The sequence below is a fragment of the Schistocerca gregaria genome, chromosome 2, assembly GCF_023897955.1.
Source record: "Schistocerca gregaria isolate iqSchGreg1 chromosome 2, iqSchGreg1.2, whole genome shotgun sequence".
In the NCBI taxonomy this organism is placed as follows: Eukaryota; Metazoa; Arthropoda; class Insecta; order Orthoptera; family Acrididae; genus Schistocerca; species Schistocerca gregaria.
The window spans coordinates 425,869,173-425,888,452 of NC_064921.1; the positions used below are offsets into that span (position 1 = coordinate 425,869,173).

The window sequence follows — 19,280 nt, forward strand, 5'->3', positions numbered from 1 at the left end:
GACTAACCTAAGGACATCACACACATCAATGCCCAAGGCAGCATTCGAACCTGCGACCGTAGAAGTCGCGCGGTTCCGGACTGAAGCGTCTGGAACCGCTCGGCCACCAAGGCCGGCGATAAATAAGGAATTAATCACTCATCAGTATGAGTAAAAGTACAATGCGCCCTTCCTTAAAAGAAGATAATTTAGCTCTTAAATTATGACATGTTGTGTAATTTTCAAAGTAGGCTAACCAAATCATATGGCTGAATTATTCGTCATGGTGTAGTTCACATTTATCGCACCACGTATTTGTATCCCACGGCGTGTAGAAGTTCTAAAAACACACTTCAAACTAAAAATTTCTTCACTCAAGGAACTCCTTAAGCTCTTGTTTTGCAAATTCAGGTCGTAGAAAATCGATCGTATACCACAAAAACGAGGCATTCTGTGTGGGAGCCATTACAGGCTGCACAGGGTGTACAGTAGCACACACGTTTTCAAGTCGTCATTGGTAATGCGTTAGTACTCACTAACTACCCTGAAAGACAACAAGTATAAAGGGACTTAGAGAAACGACTGCAAATTTGACGTTGCCCTCGTTCATGCACTGCTGAAAATCAGATTCCTATGCCAGCCAAAAGAATACTGGCCAAATTTTGCTGAAATCCGAACCCAACTGCATTCCATTAAGAGGAATATCAGGTACTGTGTTTATTGATTACTGACAGTGTAATAAAATTTAATAAAAAAGTGCTTGAAGAAAATCAGTGAAACATTCTCCAAGAAAACATTGTCCCGACGGTATAGTGCCTTAAATCGAATAGTTGAGCAGAATGTGCTGTTATGTGAGTCAACACCATTTCCAAAATATCAAAACAGGAAACAGTTCATAGCTCATCATAGAGTTTAAAGAGTAATGATGAATTTCTAACTGCTGAAAATGGAAGTATGAGAACAGATGATAAAATTAAACATTGACTGATTAGGAACTTTATTAAGATGAGAAGGTAATTGGGTCAGAGCGTTCACGTACTTTGTGATTCGAAATATCCCTTGGAGTCGAAGACAGGCAAGAGACACTCTAAGTACCGTAAGTACTTCTCATTCCTGTAGGATATTCGGCGGAACTTCTCCATTTGCTCCTTAAAGTTTTCAGACTGTGAGTCAAGCGGAAGCCCCATGTCGTCGGTGCGGAGTAAGAACGGCAGGATTTTGAAGGCTGTTATGACAGCTACTGTCCCAAAGTGGTCCATGTCTCTGCGCAGCTGCTCCAGCGGGTAGGTATCCGCCTGCTGCTGCAGCCCCAGGGCCCGCAGTGTGCGCTGCAGGGTGCTGTGGTACTCGGACAGCAGCAGGTCCGTGTGGTGCTGCAGCACCTCCAGGCTGGCGCTGGAGTGTAAAAAGTACTGCAGGTCCTCCGCTGGAGATCCCACGTGCAAGCCCTGGAACATACACTTGAGATAATTTCATATCTCAGACAAGCATATCAATTTATACTTTAAAACAAGGCAAACAAAATTAGCCCGAGCTTGGTTTCTAGAAACTCTGACTGCTTTGTCCGCCACACGTGCTTCGACATCTTTGTGTGGACCTCAGTGGAACTATACTACGAGGGTGAGTCAAATGAAAACCTTAAATTTTTTACAAAATATTGTTTATTTTGCTGGTACAAAGCTGTATCACTTTTCAACATAATCTCCCGCACGCTCAATGAAAGTCGTCCAGCGGTTACAAAGTGCATAAATTACCTCAGAAAAAAATTCTTTTGGTAATCCACACAACCACTCATACGCCGCTTGGCGTACCTCTTCATCAGAACGGAACTTCTTTCCTCCCATTGAGTCAGAACGGAACTTCTTTCCTTCCATTGCGTCTCTGAGTGGTCCAAGCATATGGAAATCGCTTTGGGCAAGGTCTGGTGAGTATGGTGGATGAGGAAGACACTCAAAATGCAGGACTGTGATTGGTGCAACTGTTGTACGGGCAGTGTGGGGGCTTGCACTGTCATGTTGCAAAGGGACACCTGCTGATAGCAATCCACTTCGCTCTGATTTGATTGCAGGCTGCAGAGGATTTTTTAGGAGATCTGTGTAGGATGAACTGGTAACAGTGGTCCCTGTATTCATGTAATGCTCCAAAATGACGCCTTTTTCGTCCCAAGAAAGAGTCAACATAACCTTCCCTGCTGATGAGTCTGTTCCAAACTTCTTAGGTTTTAGTGATGAGGAATGGCGCCATTCCTTGCTCGCTCACTTCGTTTCCGGTTCGCGGAAGTGAACCCAGGTTTCGTCCCCAGTAACGATTCTTGCATGGAAGCCATAACCTCCTCGTTCATAGCGCCAAGGAAGTTATTCACAAGCATCAACACGTCGTTCTCTCATTTCAGGATTCAGCTGCCGTTTCACCCATCTTGCAGACACTTTGTGAAACTGGAGCGCATCATGCACAGTGTCGTGTGCTGACCCATGACTAATCTGTAAACACGCTGCAATGTCATTCAGGGTCACTCGGCGGTTTTCCTTCACTATGGCTCAAACTGCCGCAGTATTTTGTGGAGTTACAACTCGTTGTGTCTGACCTGCACGAGGAGCATCTTCCACTGCAGTCACACCATTTGCGAACTTCCTACTCCATTCGTAGACTTGCTGCTGTGACAGACATGCATCACCGCACTGAACCTTCATTCGTCGATGAATCTCAGTAGGTTTCACACCTTCACTATTCAAAAACCGAATAACAGAACGCTGTTCTTCCCAGGTGAAAGTCGCTGTTGGGGCGGCCATCTTTATACTGATGCTGCGACGGTATGTGTGCATCTGCACTATGCTGCCACCTACAGGCCATTCTGCACGCAGATTGTAGCACGCATACCAACTTACAGGATAACGGCGTGAAAGTTCAATTTGTTATTACAAATTTAAAGTTTTCATTTGACTCACCCTCGTTTAAAAACCGCGGAGCTGGCAACCATGTTAAACAGGGGGCAGGTCGATACCAGTGCATAAAGTCTTTGCAAATTTCATTCCATGAACTCAGTTGGACAGTAACTATGCCTCGTAGACAGGCATGTGAACAATATAAAGAGATGTCAGCATCTGGGGGAGGTTGCAGTAATCGGCGAATCGTTCGACATTTCAATAGGGGCGATACCAGCATTCGACAATGTAGCCAAGAATGGGAAACCATGGCGGAACAAAAAGGAAGCTGTCAACCTAGGGAGCCAACAAAATGTGAGGACCGAGCAATCGTCACTCATCCGCAGATTAATCATTATAATCGATCCGACGTGCAGGTTATGCTTCAATGACCACAAGGACCATCAAGAGGGGAATCACAGAAAGAGGGCTCAGCCCACTGCGTCCCTTGCGCCGCCTACCCCAATAAGCCCGTTTGCTTTCGTATTGGATACATTTGGCCTGGAATCTCATAAGATAGGATAGAATTGTCTTCATTGATGAGTCTCTCTTCGAAATGAGCCCCGATGATCGGTGAAGATGAGTCAGAAGACGCCCTGGACAGCGATGGGATGCCAACCTGCCTCTAGCCCGCCATAATACCGAGATCCGGGACTAATGGTCACTTCATAACAGGACCCCTTTCGATGTCATCCGCGGCACTCTCACACCTCAGCAGCACGTCGACGATATTCTACGACACGTTTTGTCGTGGCAAACCTTTCTGGGCTTATATTTCATCAAGGTAATGCCCTCCCACACACTCTTCTACTACTTTTCTTCGTGCTTCCTAAGCCCTACTTTGGCCAGCAAGGTCGCCAAATACCTTAGAGCATAATCTGCAGAGCCTTCCATCTCGGGATTCTGACGATCTAAGGCGGCAATTGGACAGAATTTTGCACGATATCTCTCAGAACGACATCCAACAACTCTATCAATCTGTGCCAAGACGACAGCTGCTTGCGTAAGGGTCACATGTGGAGCAACACCTCACTGAGTTGCTCATTTTGAGAATTTCCTTCTCTTAAATGAGTCATCAATCTCTTCTGAAATTGTAACAGTTTGCTTTTGCCACGTGTCTACCTACTTTTGTCCTATTCAAATAACTTCTTCGAGGTGTGTCTTCGTTCTTTTTTTTGTCTTAGAGTGTATTACACGAACTATTGGTTGTTTCCCTGTCTCAACACTAAAGAAATAACACGTACCTTTCGATATTTAGTGTTACCGAACACTTAACTGCACTTATTACAAAGGCTGGATTGTACTGTTTGGCCTTATTTTACGTGTTTTGATGTTTAGGGGATATTCTGAACTTAAACATTGACTACTGTTACTTTTAGACTTTTAGGAGGTATTCTCAACACGTCATCCACTACCGTTATTGCCGGCCGCGGTGGTCTCGCGGTTCTAGGCGCGCAGTCCGGAACCGTGCGACTGCTACGGTCGCAGGTTCGAATCCTGCCTCGGGCATGGATGTGTGTGATGTCCTTAGGTTAGTTAGGTTTAAGTAGTTCTAAGTTCTAGGGGACTAATGACCACAGCAGTTGAGTTCCATAGTGCTCAGAGCCATTTTGAACTACCGTTATTCTCGGGAAAAGTATACAAAAACGAAGACTTTTGAGCAAAGAAGCCTTTTTTGCGAGTATTTTACCGATCAGACAAGGCATAAAACGTAAAAATAATAGGTCATTATGAACAATTTAATCTTTAAAATTAATTCAGTTTCAGGTGAAAAACAACAAAATACAATGCACATGTTCTAGTCATTTGACTTAAAATAGACAACAGCAGCAAAGTTTGTGTTCTGATTTACAAAAATTAAACAGGAGACAGCTAGGATGACACGTAAGTATCGAAGCTAGCACGGGAAGGGATTTAGAAAAAGGAAAACACACTGTATTTTGCAGAAGGTATGTTAAAGAGAGAGAGAGAGAGAGAGAGAGAGAGAGAGAGAGAGAGAGAGAGAGAGAGAGTAGAAGAGGGAAGAGGAGGGAAAAAGAGATAGCAAACACGATAAATTGCAACCGGAGCTTCAACGTCAGAAAGATGAAATTTAGTGCAGCTTGACTATTCTGTCTCTCGAATGTATCAAACACTTTCCATTTGCATCTGGCGCCGCTGTGGATAAGTTCTGTATATTGCATGTGTCGGTACATTGGCAATGCACAGTTCTTCAGTCACGCCATTCGATGTAGTAGTAGAACTGGTTGTTGTTTATAATGATGATGATGGTGATGCACTGTTTCGGGATCACGACTGCTTGGTCTTACGCGCCAATGATAAAATGTTTTTGTGAGTGGCGTAGTTGAAAGTAACAAAACTATAAAAATTCAACAAGAATTAAAAATCCTTGCACATCTTGACACATGTTAAAGCGCGCGCACTCTCGCGCTCACACACACACACACACACACACACACACACACACACACAAGCTCAGAAGTACTAAAATCAACTTTGGTGTCAAGTTCTGAAACGAAGAGAAATTCAGAAGGAAATTCTAAACGTGTACAACGGACAAATGTGGCTAGTTGACCGTGGGACTGAATGGGGATGATCTTGCCACTCTGAACCCACTAAAATCTCTCGCCTAAAAGCTTAGTGTAGAGTTTACATGCTACACAGAGTTTTAAGTCTTAATGTGCTCGTCTCGTCTTCAGTTAAGTAGAGGGAAGGTATTTTATCGATTGCTTCATAAGGGAATCACGTGTCTTCACTAGATTTTCAGACGTCTTTTTTCTTGTGAGACAAATGAACAAACATTTGGGTCCTTCACTCGGATTTCCCTTGTCTGCCGTTCAACATGTAAGATGTATATTGCAGTAGATATAAATTGAACGAAATAGATGTTATAATTTTCACATATTGTGAATTAATTTTATTTAGACATACTTGTCCTGTATTCCTAATTACTTATATGTATGGATTTTATGTTTCAGCTGTTCGTTATCGCTGTGAAGCATAAGTTCGGTGATGTGATGACGACGCTCCTTACACGTACTGTTACGTGATTATTTATCTCATTTCTGTTAGAGCATGCAGTCTTATTTTCAATAGCTTCGAAATCCGATTTGTATTGCTGTGCACCGCGACATGTTTCGTGGCATTGTGCTGCAATTTAACACTGTCTCATATCACCCAATTTATTGCTGTCCAACAGCGAATACTACGCCTGTCTCCTCAAAACAACACCGAAGAAAACGGTAATGCACGCAGAATCAGCCACAGCGGGGAATGTTATACCACCAAATCTTATTTTAAAAAATTTCCAAGTCACCTCGTTTCCAGCGGCAGCTGTTGCAATATTCCCCGTCAGTGAGCAGTTTAACACTCTACTGCTACAAAATAATTTAATCTGACTTACAGGATATGTTACAATACCCACTTAAAATTGTTTCTGCCCTCTCTTCAAAATATGAAACGCACCTCGTTAAAACGGTGCGTATGGTGATTTACACACCGCAGACATCACTGACTGGGAGATCCTCCTGCCGCAGTATTAAGCCACACGTTAACTGGAAATGCGTCATATTTGGAAGTTGGTGAAGGTGTCTCAGTGCTGAGGGAGTGACCGGCCTGACGTATGCTATGGCTGGAAGGTGGGTTTCAAGGATGTGTAGGAATCAGGTCTGGTTTTAGGTCCAAGCGACAGAAGCGTCGAATCGTGTTTTGTCGCAAGGACACAAGCAAAATCTTCACCGGGCTCAACAGAAGCTCAAGGAAAAGTAACTAATGACTGAGGAAGCCGAGGGGAGAAGGGTGTGAGGGGTAAATAATACGTCGTTCGTGTCGAAAAATGTTCTAGAACCAGCACTGGTGTAGCTAGGTGTCAGACACGCCTATCGATCTGTCCGCTATAGCTCTTGTTATTCTAGAAGATGTTTCCTGATTTTATTAATGAAAAATGTATCTTCACCTTCAGACATTTTCTAATTACTTGGTTTTAGGCACTGTTGTGTGTGAATTCGCTTGAACGCACCAAAATACTGTTCAGAACATATGCACTCATTTCCTTCTTGCACAATTTACACTTAAGAGCCAAAGAAACTGGTCCACCTACCTGATATTGTGTAGGGCACCGGCAAGCACGCAGAAGTGCGCCAGCACGACGTGGCATGGATTAATGTCTGAAGTAGTGCTGGAGTGAACTGACACCATGAATCCTGCAGGGCTGTCCATAAATCCTTAAGAGTACTAGGGGATGGAGATCTTTTCTGAACTGTGCGTTGCAAGGCATCCCAGATAGGCTCAACAAGGCTCACGTCTGGGGAGTTTGGTGGCCTTTTCAGTGTTTGAATTTAGAAAAGTGTTCCTGAAGCCACTCTGTAGCAATTATGGACGTGTGGGATGTCTCATTGTCCTGCTGGAATTGTCCAAGTTCGTCGGAATGCACAAAGGAAATGAATGGACACAGGTGATCAGACAGGATGCTTAAATACGTGTCACCTGTCGTAGTCATATTTAGACGTATCAGGAGTCCCATATCACTCCAACTGCATACGCTCCACACCATTACGGAGCTCCATCAGCTTGAAGAGTCCCCTGCTGATATGCCGAATCCATGGATTCATGAGGTTGTGTCCATACCGGTACACGTCCCTCCGCTCTATAGAATTTGAAACTAGACTCGTCCGACCAGGCAACACGGTTCCGCTCATCAATAGTTCAATGCCGGTGTTGACGGGCCCAGGCGAGGCCTAAAGCCTTGGGTTACACAGACATCAAGGTTACACGAGTGTGCCTTCGACTCCAAAAGCCCAAATCAGTGGTTGCACTTCTGCCACGTTGAACGATTCTCTTCATTCGCCGTTGGTCCTATTCTTAATGGATCTGTTTGCGGCTGCAGCGATGTCGGAGATTTGATGTTTTACCGCGGTCCTGATACTCACGGTATACTCGTGAAATGGTCGTACGGGAAATCCGCACTTCATCGCTAAATCGGAGATGCTGTGTCCCATCTCTCGTGCGCCGACTATAACACCACGTTCAAACTCACTTAAATATTGATGATCTGACATTGTAGCAGCACTGACCGATATAACAACTGCGCCAGACACTTGTTGTCCTATATAGGCGTTGCCGACTGCTGCTCTGGGTTCTGTCTCTTTACGTATCTCTGTATTTGAATGCGCATGTCTATACCGGTTTCCTTGGCACTTCGGTGTACTACTTACTCACAAAATAGTACTCTAAACGTTAGGCATATTTAAACTAATTTTCTGTGCAAAGGAGTTTATAAAATAGCATTGCTACGTTGTTACTGAGATTTTTCGATGAATTAGGCTCGGACAACTTGAAGAGAACTATGGGTAGGGCTATGAAGTTCAAGGATTAGACATAGTGAGTCTGATTAGTGTAAGCTAAACTGTGAAGGTAGGTAACAGCATGAGAATGTTATGAATTAGCTGTGAACTTGGGTACGTTAGAGTTCTTTGTACTGCGTATTATTACCTTCCTGTGATGATTGTAAAACGGTCTGTCAAGGTATTATGGAGTGACAGCCAACCACAATCACCTTCTGCATCTCATATTCGATCTTTCAATTTTAAATGTAACCATGCTAAGATATCGTTCTGCACATACGTGAGAACATGTTTCAAGACATATTAGGTGAGACGTGTAGGACTTGCTTGACAATTTGCCAGCTGTGCTAAGAAAACTGCTATCACGTGAACAGGACGGGCAAGGAAGCGCCGTCATCTGCCTATAACGTTCCTCGAAGCATTTTCAAAAAGCTAGAAATTGGTTTTGATACAGATCTCCAGTAGGGTGATGCAGGAAAATAAACAGATGCGCAGGATATGTCAGCAATACGCTCTTACATTAGTGTGCGAGGGACGCTGTCTGATCTACAGAAATCCCCAACGTAGGCATTTACATTTATGAAAGTAGTACTAACGGCCTGAACTGTAGAACCACGTATCTCTGTACTTTTGTACGGTTGTCATAGACAGTGCCCTTGAGCAATAGTTACTTCACTCCAAACCGTGCCGGTGTTTTGGGTGGCACGGCTGTTGAAATCGATCGGTGATCAGGTGAACGTGTATTGCAAGGGTCGCTCTTTGTACGAGCGGATGTCACTCAGACGACCAGTATCATACTTGAAATTACAGAAGTGTGCCATGCTTCACTAATTCTATCGTTATGACGACTGCAGTGCTTTTCGTTCTTTTTTTTTCCGACGTGACTGTTGTCTGTTTCGGCTGATAATCGTATGTGATCACGTTGTCTGCGTGGCAGCAGAAACCGTTATAAGCATGATAACGGTGAATTAAATGCGCACACATGTTCACTCAGCAGACTGAGGAATAAGACCTCGCTGAAGCTGGAGTTAGACCAAATTAGGATGACTAGGTTCTTCCCAGAAACATATCCATAATGTACGGTCGAGACAGTAAAGATGGAAACGAATATGAATTCAGTTATAAAAAAATGCATTAATGCGGCTTATATGAGAATGTCTATGATTATTTGTTCAAGTATCTTTGCATTTGGACTCATAAGGCCATTCCTGAGTCGGAAAGATCCTTGATAGGAGAATAGCGATTTGCTGGGAAGCATACACGTGATCTGTGCTTCCGCTGCCAGTTAGGATAGCCGTGGGACCGCGGGCAGCAAAATTTATGAACAAGTATTAACGAAAGTATTACAGCAGTACGTTGATTTCAGATATGGTAGTAACATAATATCGGGAGCTACCTGCGAATTGTTCTTTAACAGACGAAAATACTTCTATGTCATATAAACATTCGGAATCCAAGGTGAAGTATAAAATGAATTTTCGCACTTCTTCATTGTAGTTCACGAAAGCAAATAAAGGTATTGTGCGTGATACTCGATATTTACATGGTTCTGTTATATTCACGAGCTTAGATTCATACATCACTTTCTGAACGAACCTTGAAAACGTTCTGAACGAAACCTTGAAAACGTTATGGTAGGAAAATGATTCCAAACCAAGATACAAAAAAGGATCGGAGCTAAAGGGCAACAGGCAAAAACATGATGTTGGAAAACTGACCAACTAAATCCGTGGGACAGATCTTAACATAGAACATTCAAAAAGGAAATGTAATGATCGTATGGCATTTATTGGCCGAGATATCCCCTTCGAGGTTCGGCCGCCGTATTCCAAATCCTTTTAGGTGACGCCATTTCGACGACTTGAGTGTCAGTGATGATGAAAATAATAATAAAGGATACACAGTACCCAGTACACTACCGGGAATCGAAGCCGGGCCCCTTTGCGTGGTAGCCAATAACGCTACCGCTGCATTACGGAGGAAGATATATTTGTTGATGGAAATATAAGTTGCCAAAGAAAAGACTACGAACCTTCATGCCAAAGACAAGACCATGAAACGTCATAGCCTGAAAAGATGATATCTGGCGATGAAGTTCGTACTCTGTCATTTTGTGCCTTGGAACCGAAGAGAGGGAAAAGGGAAAACATGACAACCAAAAGTAAGGTCAGATCAGGCTCGAAATGGAAACCATAGTAGTGAAAATCCAATGAAGCTTTGCACAGATCTATTGGACAGTTGCACAGTGAGCACGTAAAGACGCCTATAAAATTATGTTTCCCTTCAAGGAGGAGGGTGTGGTGAGACAATTCGCCTGACATCATGCAGCCCACATAACATAACTGTCACACTTTTCTTTCTTAATGACAATTCTTGGCCGCAGTCTGCTGGAGCAACGAAGATGCTCCTTCAGCGTTTTCGATGGGAATTGTTCCTCCCTGAGTTTCATCTCTGCTCATCTGAACCGCTTTTGCCGCAGACAACGTGCTGTAGACCAGCATAGAGAATTGACGGGAAGCACAGGAGGCTGCGCTCTTGACGAGGGTATTGGAAAGTTAGTACAACGCTGTGACGAATGTCTAAGTCGGGGCGACAACTATATAGACAAGTAGCTGGAAAGTGTAGGTGGCTTTTGGAAATAAAACATTTCTTATTTCTAGCGTGGATCGGACCTTACTCCCCAAATTGTCCTCATATAAGCTCTCACAATACTATATTGCAGTCGTCTGTGTCCGAGAAAATGTTACAGTCAGTAACAAAGATGCCATGTGCACAGGCAATTTTGAAATAGTTCTAAAGAAGCACACCACCGTCTTGCAAGGAAGACATCTCCCAAGGTTGCCTGTACCGTTGCTGATCGAAAGCTTTGTAATGAATAGAACGGAGATTAGTGCCCTTGCAAGAACTCGAAAACTGCCATATTGACAATGAGAAGGAAAGTAGCAAATTGTATACAACCTGTGTGAATATAAACTTTGCCGACATATATTATGCTGAAACGTGCTCGGACTTGCATGTCAGATGACGAGTACAGCACTTGGACGCAATCGATAACGTTATCGGCTTACGTCTTAAAACTCATCGTATCACCAAGCTGACTTGTTTCTAATATTTCCCGGTCGATATAATTTAGTATTTATGAATTGTATCATTAACTGGAACGTGCTTAAGAGCGCTGGCAGCAGTGCACTCGCTCATTCCCAGAAATAAGTCAGAGACGAGTGTCTTTGTCCTTCCTTGATCGGAAGCGACCAGATACAATACAATGGCTAGCTCAACCCACCAGAGGCTGTTTAAACTATCGTCCGTCTATCTGCGTCCACTCGATAACGAACCGACAGGATATACTTGACCCTAGTAAACAGTCTTCAGCCATAGCGCCCCAAATGATAACACAGTGCTATTGTGCAGCCCAGGTCACTGTCCCCTCTGTCTCACGGCCTAACTAGGAGCACGTAGGCGCTATTTCACAATCGTAAAGAAACCTTACAGACGGCTGTGTTTGAAGGCTGCGAGATGATGCTTTGCAGGAGCGTTATACTGTTTAGGTGACGATCAAAATCATGTGGTGGATATGCATTTACGTCGCAATATCTGACCAGTTTCATAGTGCCTAAAATGTCCGTAAACAGGCCATTTTGCGGAGCAGCGCTTAAAAAATGGTATTTAGTAAACGAGAGAGACTAGGTAGTGTTTAATTAAAGTATTAGCTACACATGTTTTCGTGGATATTTGTGTGTGATGGTATTGTCGGACTTTTTCCCTGCAGACTTTAAAAATGTGTTCCTGCTTGTTGTTGAGATTATCGGTGGTGTTGCTAGGAGTCAGTAGATACAGCAGTACACTGGCTGTCAACGGAGTACACGCTCCAATAACGTGGTTGGATGGAGGGGTCTTTCTGAGAGTATTCAGATAGCTACCGGCTTTTTAGTATTGATTTTGTAGTCGTGAGAAGTTTAACTCAGTGCCGCGGGACAAAGCGAGGCTGACGACCCTTATGTAGTCTTTTCTTTCTTTCTTTATTTTGCCTGTGTCGTTTTTCCCGCGGAGACGCAGAGTCGGCATGCTTAACCGGGTGTGGCAATGTTAGTTGAAGGGGTTGCCCAATGCCCTACCTGCCGCCACCCCGTACCCCCCCCCCCCCCCCCCCCCCCGGGAAGGAATTAGTGTACCCCAACTCTCTGCAGCTAGGTTCTACATCTGCATCTACTCCGCAAGCCACTTGACGGTGTGTGGTGGAGGGTACCCTGAGTAACTCTATCGGTTCTCCCTTCTATTCCAGTCTCGTATTGTTCGTGGAAAAAAGGATTGTCGGTATGCTTCTGTGTGGGCTCTAATCTCTCTGAATTTATCCTCATGGTCTCTTCGCTAGATATACGTAGGCGGGAGCAATATACTGCTTGACTCCTCGTTGAAGGTATGTTATCGAAACTTTAACAAAAGCCCGTACCGAGCTACTCAGCGACTCTTCTGCAGAGTCTTCCACTGGAGTTTATCTATCATCTCCGTAACGCTTTCGCGATTACTAAATGATCCTGTAACGAAGCGCGCTGCTCTCCGTTGGATCTTCTCTATCTATTCTATCAACCCTATCTGGTACGGATCCCACACTGCTGAGCAGTATTCAAGTAGTGGGCGAACAAGCGTACTGTAACCTACTTCCTTTGTTTTCGGATTGCATTTCCTTAGGATTCTTCCAATGAATATCAACTTTATATGATCATTCCATTTTAAATCACTCCTAATGCGTATTCCCAGATAATTTATGGAATTAACTGCTTCCAGTTGCTGACCTGCTATTTTGTAGCTAAATGATAAGGGATCTATTTTTCTATGTGTTCGCAGCACATTACACTTGTCTACATTTAGATTCAATTGCCATTCCCTGTACCATGCGTCAATTCGCTGCAGATCCTCCTGCATTTCAGTACAATTTTCCATTGTTACAACCTCTCGATATACCACAGCATCATCTGCAAAAAGCCTCAGTGAACTTCCGATGTCATACACAAGGTCATTTATGTATATTTTGAATAGCAACGGTCGTATGACACTCCCCTGCGGCACACCTGAAATCACTCTTATTTCGGAAGACTTCTCTGCATTGAGAATGACATGCTGCGTTCTGTTATCTAGGAACTCTTCAATCCAATCACACAATTCACTTGTAGTCCATACGCTCTTACTTTGTTCATTAAACGACTGTGGGGAACTGTATCGAACGCCTTGCGGAAGTCAAGAAACACGGCATCTACCTGTGAACCCGTGTCTATGGCCCTCCGAGTCTCGTGGACGAATAGCGCGAGCTGGGTTTCACACGATCATCTTTTTCGAAACCCGTGCTGGTTCCTACAGAGTAGATTTCTAGTCTCCAGAAAAGTCATTATAATCGACCATAATACGTGTTCCAAAATTCTACAACTAATCGACGTTAGAGATATAGGTCTATAGTTCTGCACATCTGTTCGACGTCCCTTCTTGAAAACGGGGATGACATGTGCCCTTTTCCAATCCTTTGGCACGCTTCGCTCTTCTAGAGACCTACGGTACACGGCTGCAAGAAGGGGGGGCAAGTTCCTTCGCGTACTCTGTGTAAAATCGAACTGGTATCCCATCAGGTCCAGCGGCCTTTCCTCTTTTGAGCGATTTTAATTGTTTCTCTATCCCTCTGTCGTCTATTTCGATATCTACCATTTTGTCATCTGTGCGACAATCTAGAGAAGGAACTACAGTGCAGTCATCCTCTGTGAAACAGCTTTGGAAAAAGGCATTTATTATTTCGGCCTTTAGTCTGTCATCGTCTGTTTAAGTACCATTTTGGTCACAGAGTGACTGTACATTTTGTTTTGATCCACCTACCACTTTGACATAAGACCAAAATTTCTTAGGATTTTCTGCCAAGCCAGTACATAGAACTTTACTTTCGAATTCATTGAACGCCTCTCGCATAGCCCTCCCCACACTAAATTTCGCTTTGCGTAATTTTTGTTTGTCTGCAAGGCTTTGGCTGTGTTTATGTTTGCTGTGAAGTTCCCTTTGCTTCCGCAGCAAATTTCTAACTCGGTTGTTGTACCACGGTGGCTCTTTTCCATCTCTTACTATCTTGCTTGGTACATACTCATCTAATGCATATTGTACGGTGGTTTTGAACTTTGTCCACTGATCCTCAACACTATCTGTATTTGAGACAAAACTTTTGTGTTGAGCCGTCAGGTACTCTGTAATCTGCTTTTTGTCACTTTTGCTCAACAGAAAACTCTTCCTACCTTTTTTAATATTTCTGTTTATGGCTGAAATCATCGATGCAGTAACCGCTTTATGATCGCTGGTTCCCTGTTCTGCGTTAACTATTTCAAATAGTTCGGGTCTGTTTGTCACCAGAAGGTCTAATATGTTATCCCCACGAGTCGGTTCTCTGTTTAACTACTTAAGGTAGTTTTCAAATAAAGCACTTAAAAAAGATTCACTGGATTCTTTGTCCCTGTCACCCGTTATGAACGTTTGAGTCTCCCAGTCTATATCCGGCAAATTAAAATCTCCACCCAGAACTATAACATGGTGGGGAAATCTACTCGAAATATTTTCCAAATTATCCTTCAGGTGCTCAGCCCCAACAGCTGCTGAGCCAGGGGGCCTATTGAGACATCCAATTACCATGTCTGAGCCTGCTTTAACTGTGACCTTCACCCAAATTATTTCACATTTCGGATCTCCGTCAATTTCCTTCGATACTATTGCTCTTCTTATAGGTGGGTAGATCACATAACTAAAGAGGAAGTATTGAATAGGATTGGGGAGAAGAGAAGTTTGTGACACAATTTGACCAGAAGAAGTCATCGGTTGGTAGGACATGTTCTGAGGTATCAAGGGATCACCAATTTAGTATTAGAGGGCAGCGTGGAGGGTAAAAATCGTAGAGGGAGACCAAGAGATGAATACACTAAGCAGATTCAGAAGGATGTAGGTTGCAGTAGGTACTGGGAGATGAAGAAGCTTGCACAGGATAGAGTAGCATGGAGAGCTGCATCAAACCAGTCTCAGGACTGAAGACCACAACAACAACATCGCTATATACACGCCTCCCCCCTCACTGTCCAGCCTGACTCTGCGGTATACATTCCAATCTGAGTTTAGTATTTCATTACTATTTACGTCTGGTTTCAGCCAGCTTTCTGTCCCTAGTACCATATGGGCGTTGTGACCGTTTATTAATGAGAGCAGTTCTGGGACCTTTCTATAGACGCTCCTGCAGTTTACTATTAGCACATTAATATTGTTATTCCCTGTTGAATTTTGCCTACTCAGGAGGCGTGTTGGCGGGCCTAGGAAGGAAATTTTCTAACCTAAAAACCCCACATGTGCACTCCACACGTACTCCGCTACCCCTGTATCCGCTTCCAGCGTGTAGGGCACGCCTGACCTATTCAGGGAGACCCTACATTTCTCCACCCGACAGCGGAGGTCGAGAAATTTGTACCCCAGATCTCCGCAGAATCGTATGAGCCTCTGGTTTAAGCCTTCCACTCGTCTCCAAACCATAGGACCGCGAGCGGTTCTGGGAACGATACTACAAATAATTAGCTCTGATTCCACCCTGCGAGCGAGGCTTTCCTCCTTCACCATTTCCGCCAACCGCCTGTATGAACTTAGGATGACCTCTGAACCCAGACGGCAGGAGTAATTGGTGCAGACATGAGCAACAATTTGCAGTCGGGTGCACCCAGTGCTCTCTATCGCCGCCGGTAGGGCCTCCTCCACATCTCGGAAGAGACCCCCGGTAAGCAGACAGAGTGAACACTGGCCTTCTTCCCTGACCTTTCCGCTATTTCCCTAAGGGGCTCCATCACCCGCCTAACTTGGATCTCCCAATAACTAGTAAACTCCTCTCCACGTGTGCCTGCTCGGACCTTGCTGAAGGTGCGGCCACATGTCCACTCACAGGCAGATCGGGCGATGCCACACGGCCAGCCTCCACATTGACCCAGATTAATCTATTGAATAGTGCGAAAGTGTTCAGTTGTCTGTGAGCCGTGTAACAGAGGCGGCATATGGGGACCAGCCCGGTATTCACCTAGGGTGATGTGGAAAATCGTCTAAAAACCACATCCAGGCTGGACGGTACACCGGCCCTCGTCATTAATCTGTCAGGCCGATTCGATCCGGGACGACCCTTATGTAGTCTGATCAGTAAATAACTCACAGTGACGCAAGTAGAGGCGCTGCAAAGTTGGCTAGGGCGGAAAAACGGTGGTTGAAAAAAAAAAAAAAAATATACTGAAGCGCAAAAAAGCAAAAAAAAAAAAAAAACATGTATATGCATATGTATTCAAATACAGAGATATGTAAACAGGCAGAATACGATGCTGCAGTAGGAAACGCCCTTATAAGACAACAAGTGTCTGGCGCAACTGCTACATTGGCATTTAATCAAGATGTGAATGAGTTTAAACGTGGTGTTATAGTCGGCTCACGAGCGATTGGACACATCGTCTCCGAGGAGCGATGAAGTGGGGATTTTCTCGTACGACCACTTCACAAGTGTACCGTGAATATCTCCGATATCGCTGCAGCCCGAGAAAGATCCTGCAAGAACGGACCAACGACGACTGAGGAGAGTCGTTCAACCTGACAGAAGTGCAACCGTCCTGCAAATTGCTGCTGATTGGATTGCTGGGACATCAAGTGCCAACGAAACATCATCGATATGGGCTCTCGAAGGCGCACTCATGTACCCTAGATGACTGCATGGCAGAAAGCTTTACGCCTCGCCTGGGCCCGTCAACACCGACATTAGACTCTTTGATAAGCGGAACCGTGTTGCCTGGTCGAATGAGTCTCGCTTCAAATGGACTTGTAGGGGTATGGAGACAACCTCATGAAACCATGGACCCTGCATGTCAGCAGGGGACTGTTCAAGCTAGCGGATGCTCTGTAATGGTGTGGAACGTGTGCAGCTGGAGTGATACGGGACCCCTGATAACTCTAGATACGACTCTCACAGGTGACACGTACGTAAGCACTCTGTCTGATCACCTGCAACAATTCAGGTCCATTGTGCATTCCGACGGACTTGGGCAATTTCAGCAGGACAATGCGAGACCTGCACGTCCAGAATTGTTACAAAGTGGCTCCAGGAACGCTGTTCTGAGTTTGAACACTTCCGCTGGCCCTCATACTCCCCAGAAAAGTACATTATTGAGCATATCTGGGATGTCTTGTTCCACCCCCTCGTACTCTTATGGATTTATGGAGAGCCCTGCAGGATTCATGGTGTCAGTTCACTCCAGCTCTACTTCAGACGTTAGTGGAGTCCATGCTACATCGGGTTGCAGCACGTCTGCGAGCTCGTGGGGATCCTACACGATATTAGGCAGGTGTCCAGTCTATTTGGCTCTTCAGTGTATTTTAGCACGTAATATAAATCTAAATATTAAGAAGTCTTTTCTAAAATTATTTGTCAGGAGTGTAGCCTTGCACGGAAGTGGAACGCGTACAGCAAGAATTTCAGGCAAGAAATGAAAGAAGCTTTAGAATGTGGTTGTACAGAATGATGAAGATTATATGATTAGTTCGCATTACTAATGAAAAGGTACTGAATGCAACTGGAGAGAAAATAAATTTGTGATATAGTACAACTTCACTAAAAGAATGATCGGTTTATAGGAAACACTCTGAGGCATTAAGGGACTGTCAGTTTGGTAATGGAGACGTGTGTATCAAGAGACGAGGGAGCATAAATAGTAATGAAGGAGTCCACAGATTAGCTACAGTAAGCAAGTTGAAATGGATGTAGATTGCAGTAAGGTAATTATAAAGAACTGAAAAGCCTTCCTCAAGGAAGACCAGCGTGGAAAGCTGCATCAGACCAGTTTTAGGACTGAAGACCACAACAAAAATAACAACAACATGTTGTTTTTATAAAATTTGGCGTGGTCAAGTATGTGGAACAGCTACTCTAATTTTCAGTACAAAATATTCATTTATCTAGGTCGCAAATTTATATAGTGACGTGACCAGCTTGGATTGTGCTTGCAATCATCAAATGGTTCAAATGGCTCTGAGCACTATGGGACTTAACATCTGTGGTCATGTGGAACAGCTACTCTAATTTTCAGTACAAAATATTCATTTATCTAGGTCGCAAATTTATTTAGTGGCGTGACCAGCTTGGATTGTGCTTGCAATCATCAAATGGTTCAAATGGCTCTGAGCACTATGGGACTTAACATCTGTGGTCATCAGTCCCCTAGAACTTAGAACTACTTAAACCTAACTAACCTAAGGACATCACACACATCCATGCCCGAGGCAGGATTCGAACCTGCGACCGTAGCAGTAGCGCGGTTCTGGACTGAGCGCCTAGAACCGTTGGACCACCGCGGTCGGCTTGCAATCATCGTAACATTTTACTTATCGTGTGTAACTCGTCACAAGTTTTACAATCAAGTACTGAGTCATTAATGAACTATATACATGTGCGATGTAGACAAATAAAAAAAACATTATGTAGAACGTCACGTTATCTTCACAAACTGAACAGTTGCGCCTGTATCCACGGCATGGTCTCCTGTATTTTTTAGGCACGCAAGCCACCCTCCTGCAAAAAAATCCGTGGTCCGCGGACGTCAGTATACGTAATTCTTCTCGGTTTCACAAACATAATTTTTCGGTTGCACTGTCTAATAATTTCCTAAGGACGTCCTTCTTTCCTCTGATCCCCCATAAAAATTTTTAGTGCTTTAGTTCACGTGACAAGTTAATGATCAATTAAGAAGTGAGAGTTTTTAAAGTGCTACTACACATACTACCTCTTGATTTATTCCTTTGCCCATTGTATTGCATTACTACCTAAATGCGTCTAGAATGCCGTTGCTAAACACGGAACAACATTCAACGATGCCAATGCTTATCTGGATTTTTTCTTGAACATTATTCGACTCACATTTCAGTATTTGACTGGTGATGGACTTTTATTTACACCATAACCTGTTTCCATTACAAAAGGTCCTCATACAGAGAAAAGAGCTGATTTGCGAGA

The 19,280-nt window shown here is 44.0% G+C and overlaps 1 protein-coding gene across 1 annotated transcript in view; it reads right to left on the reverse strand.

Annotated features, from left to right (window-relative positions):
• Positions 1-959: 959 nt before the first annotated feature.
• The window catches only part of LOC126336178 (uncharacterized), a 41,074-nt gene continuing 22,753 nt past the window's right edge, over positions 960-19,280 (reverse strand). The window contains exon 3 of the mRNA XM_049999682.1: positions 960-1,427. Within this exon, the coding sequence (XP_049855639.1) occupies positions 1,011-1,427 (417 nt within the window). The 3' untranslated portion in view covers positions 960-1,010. The remainder of the gene's footprint in view (positions 1,428-19,280) is intronic.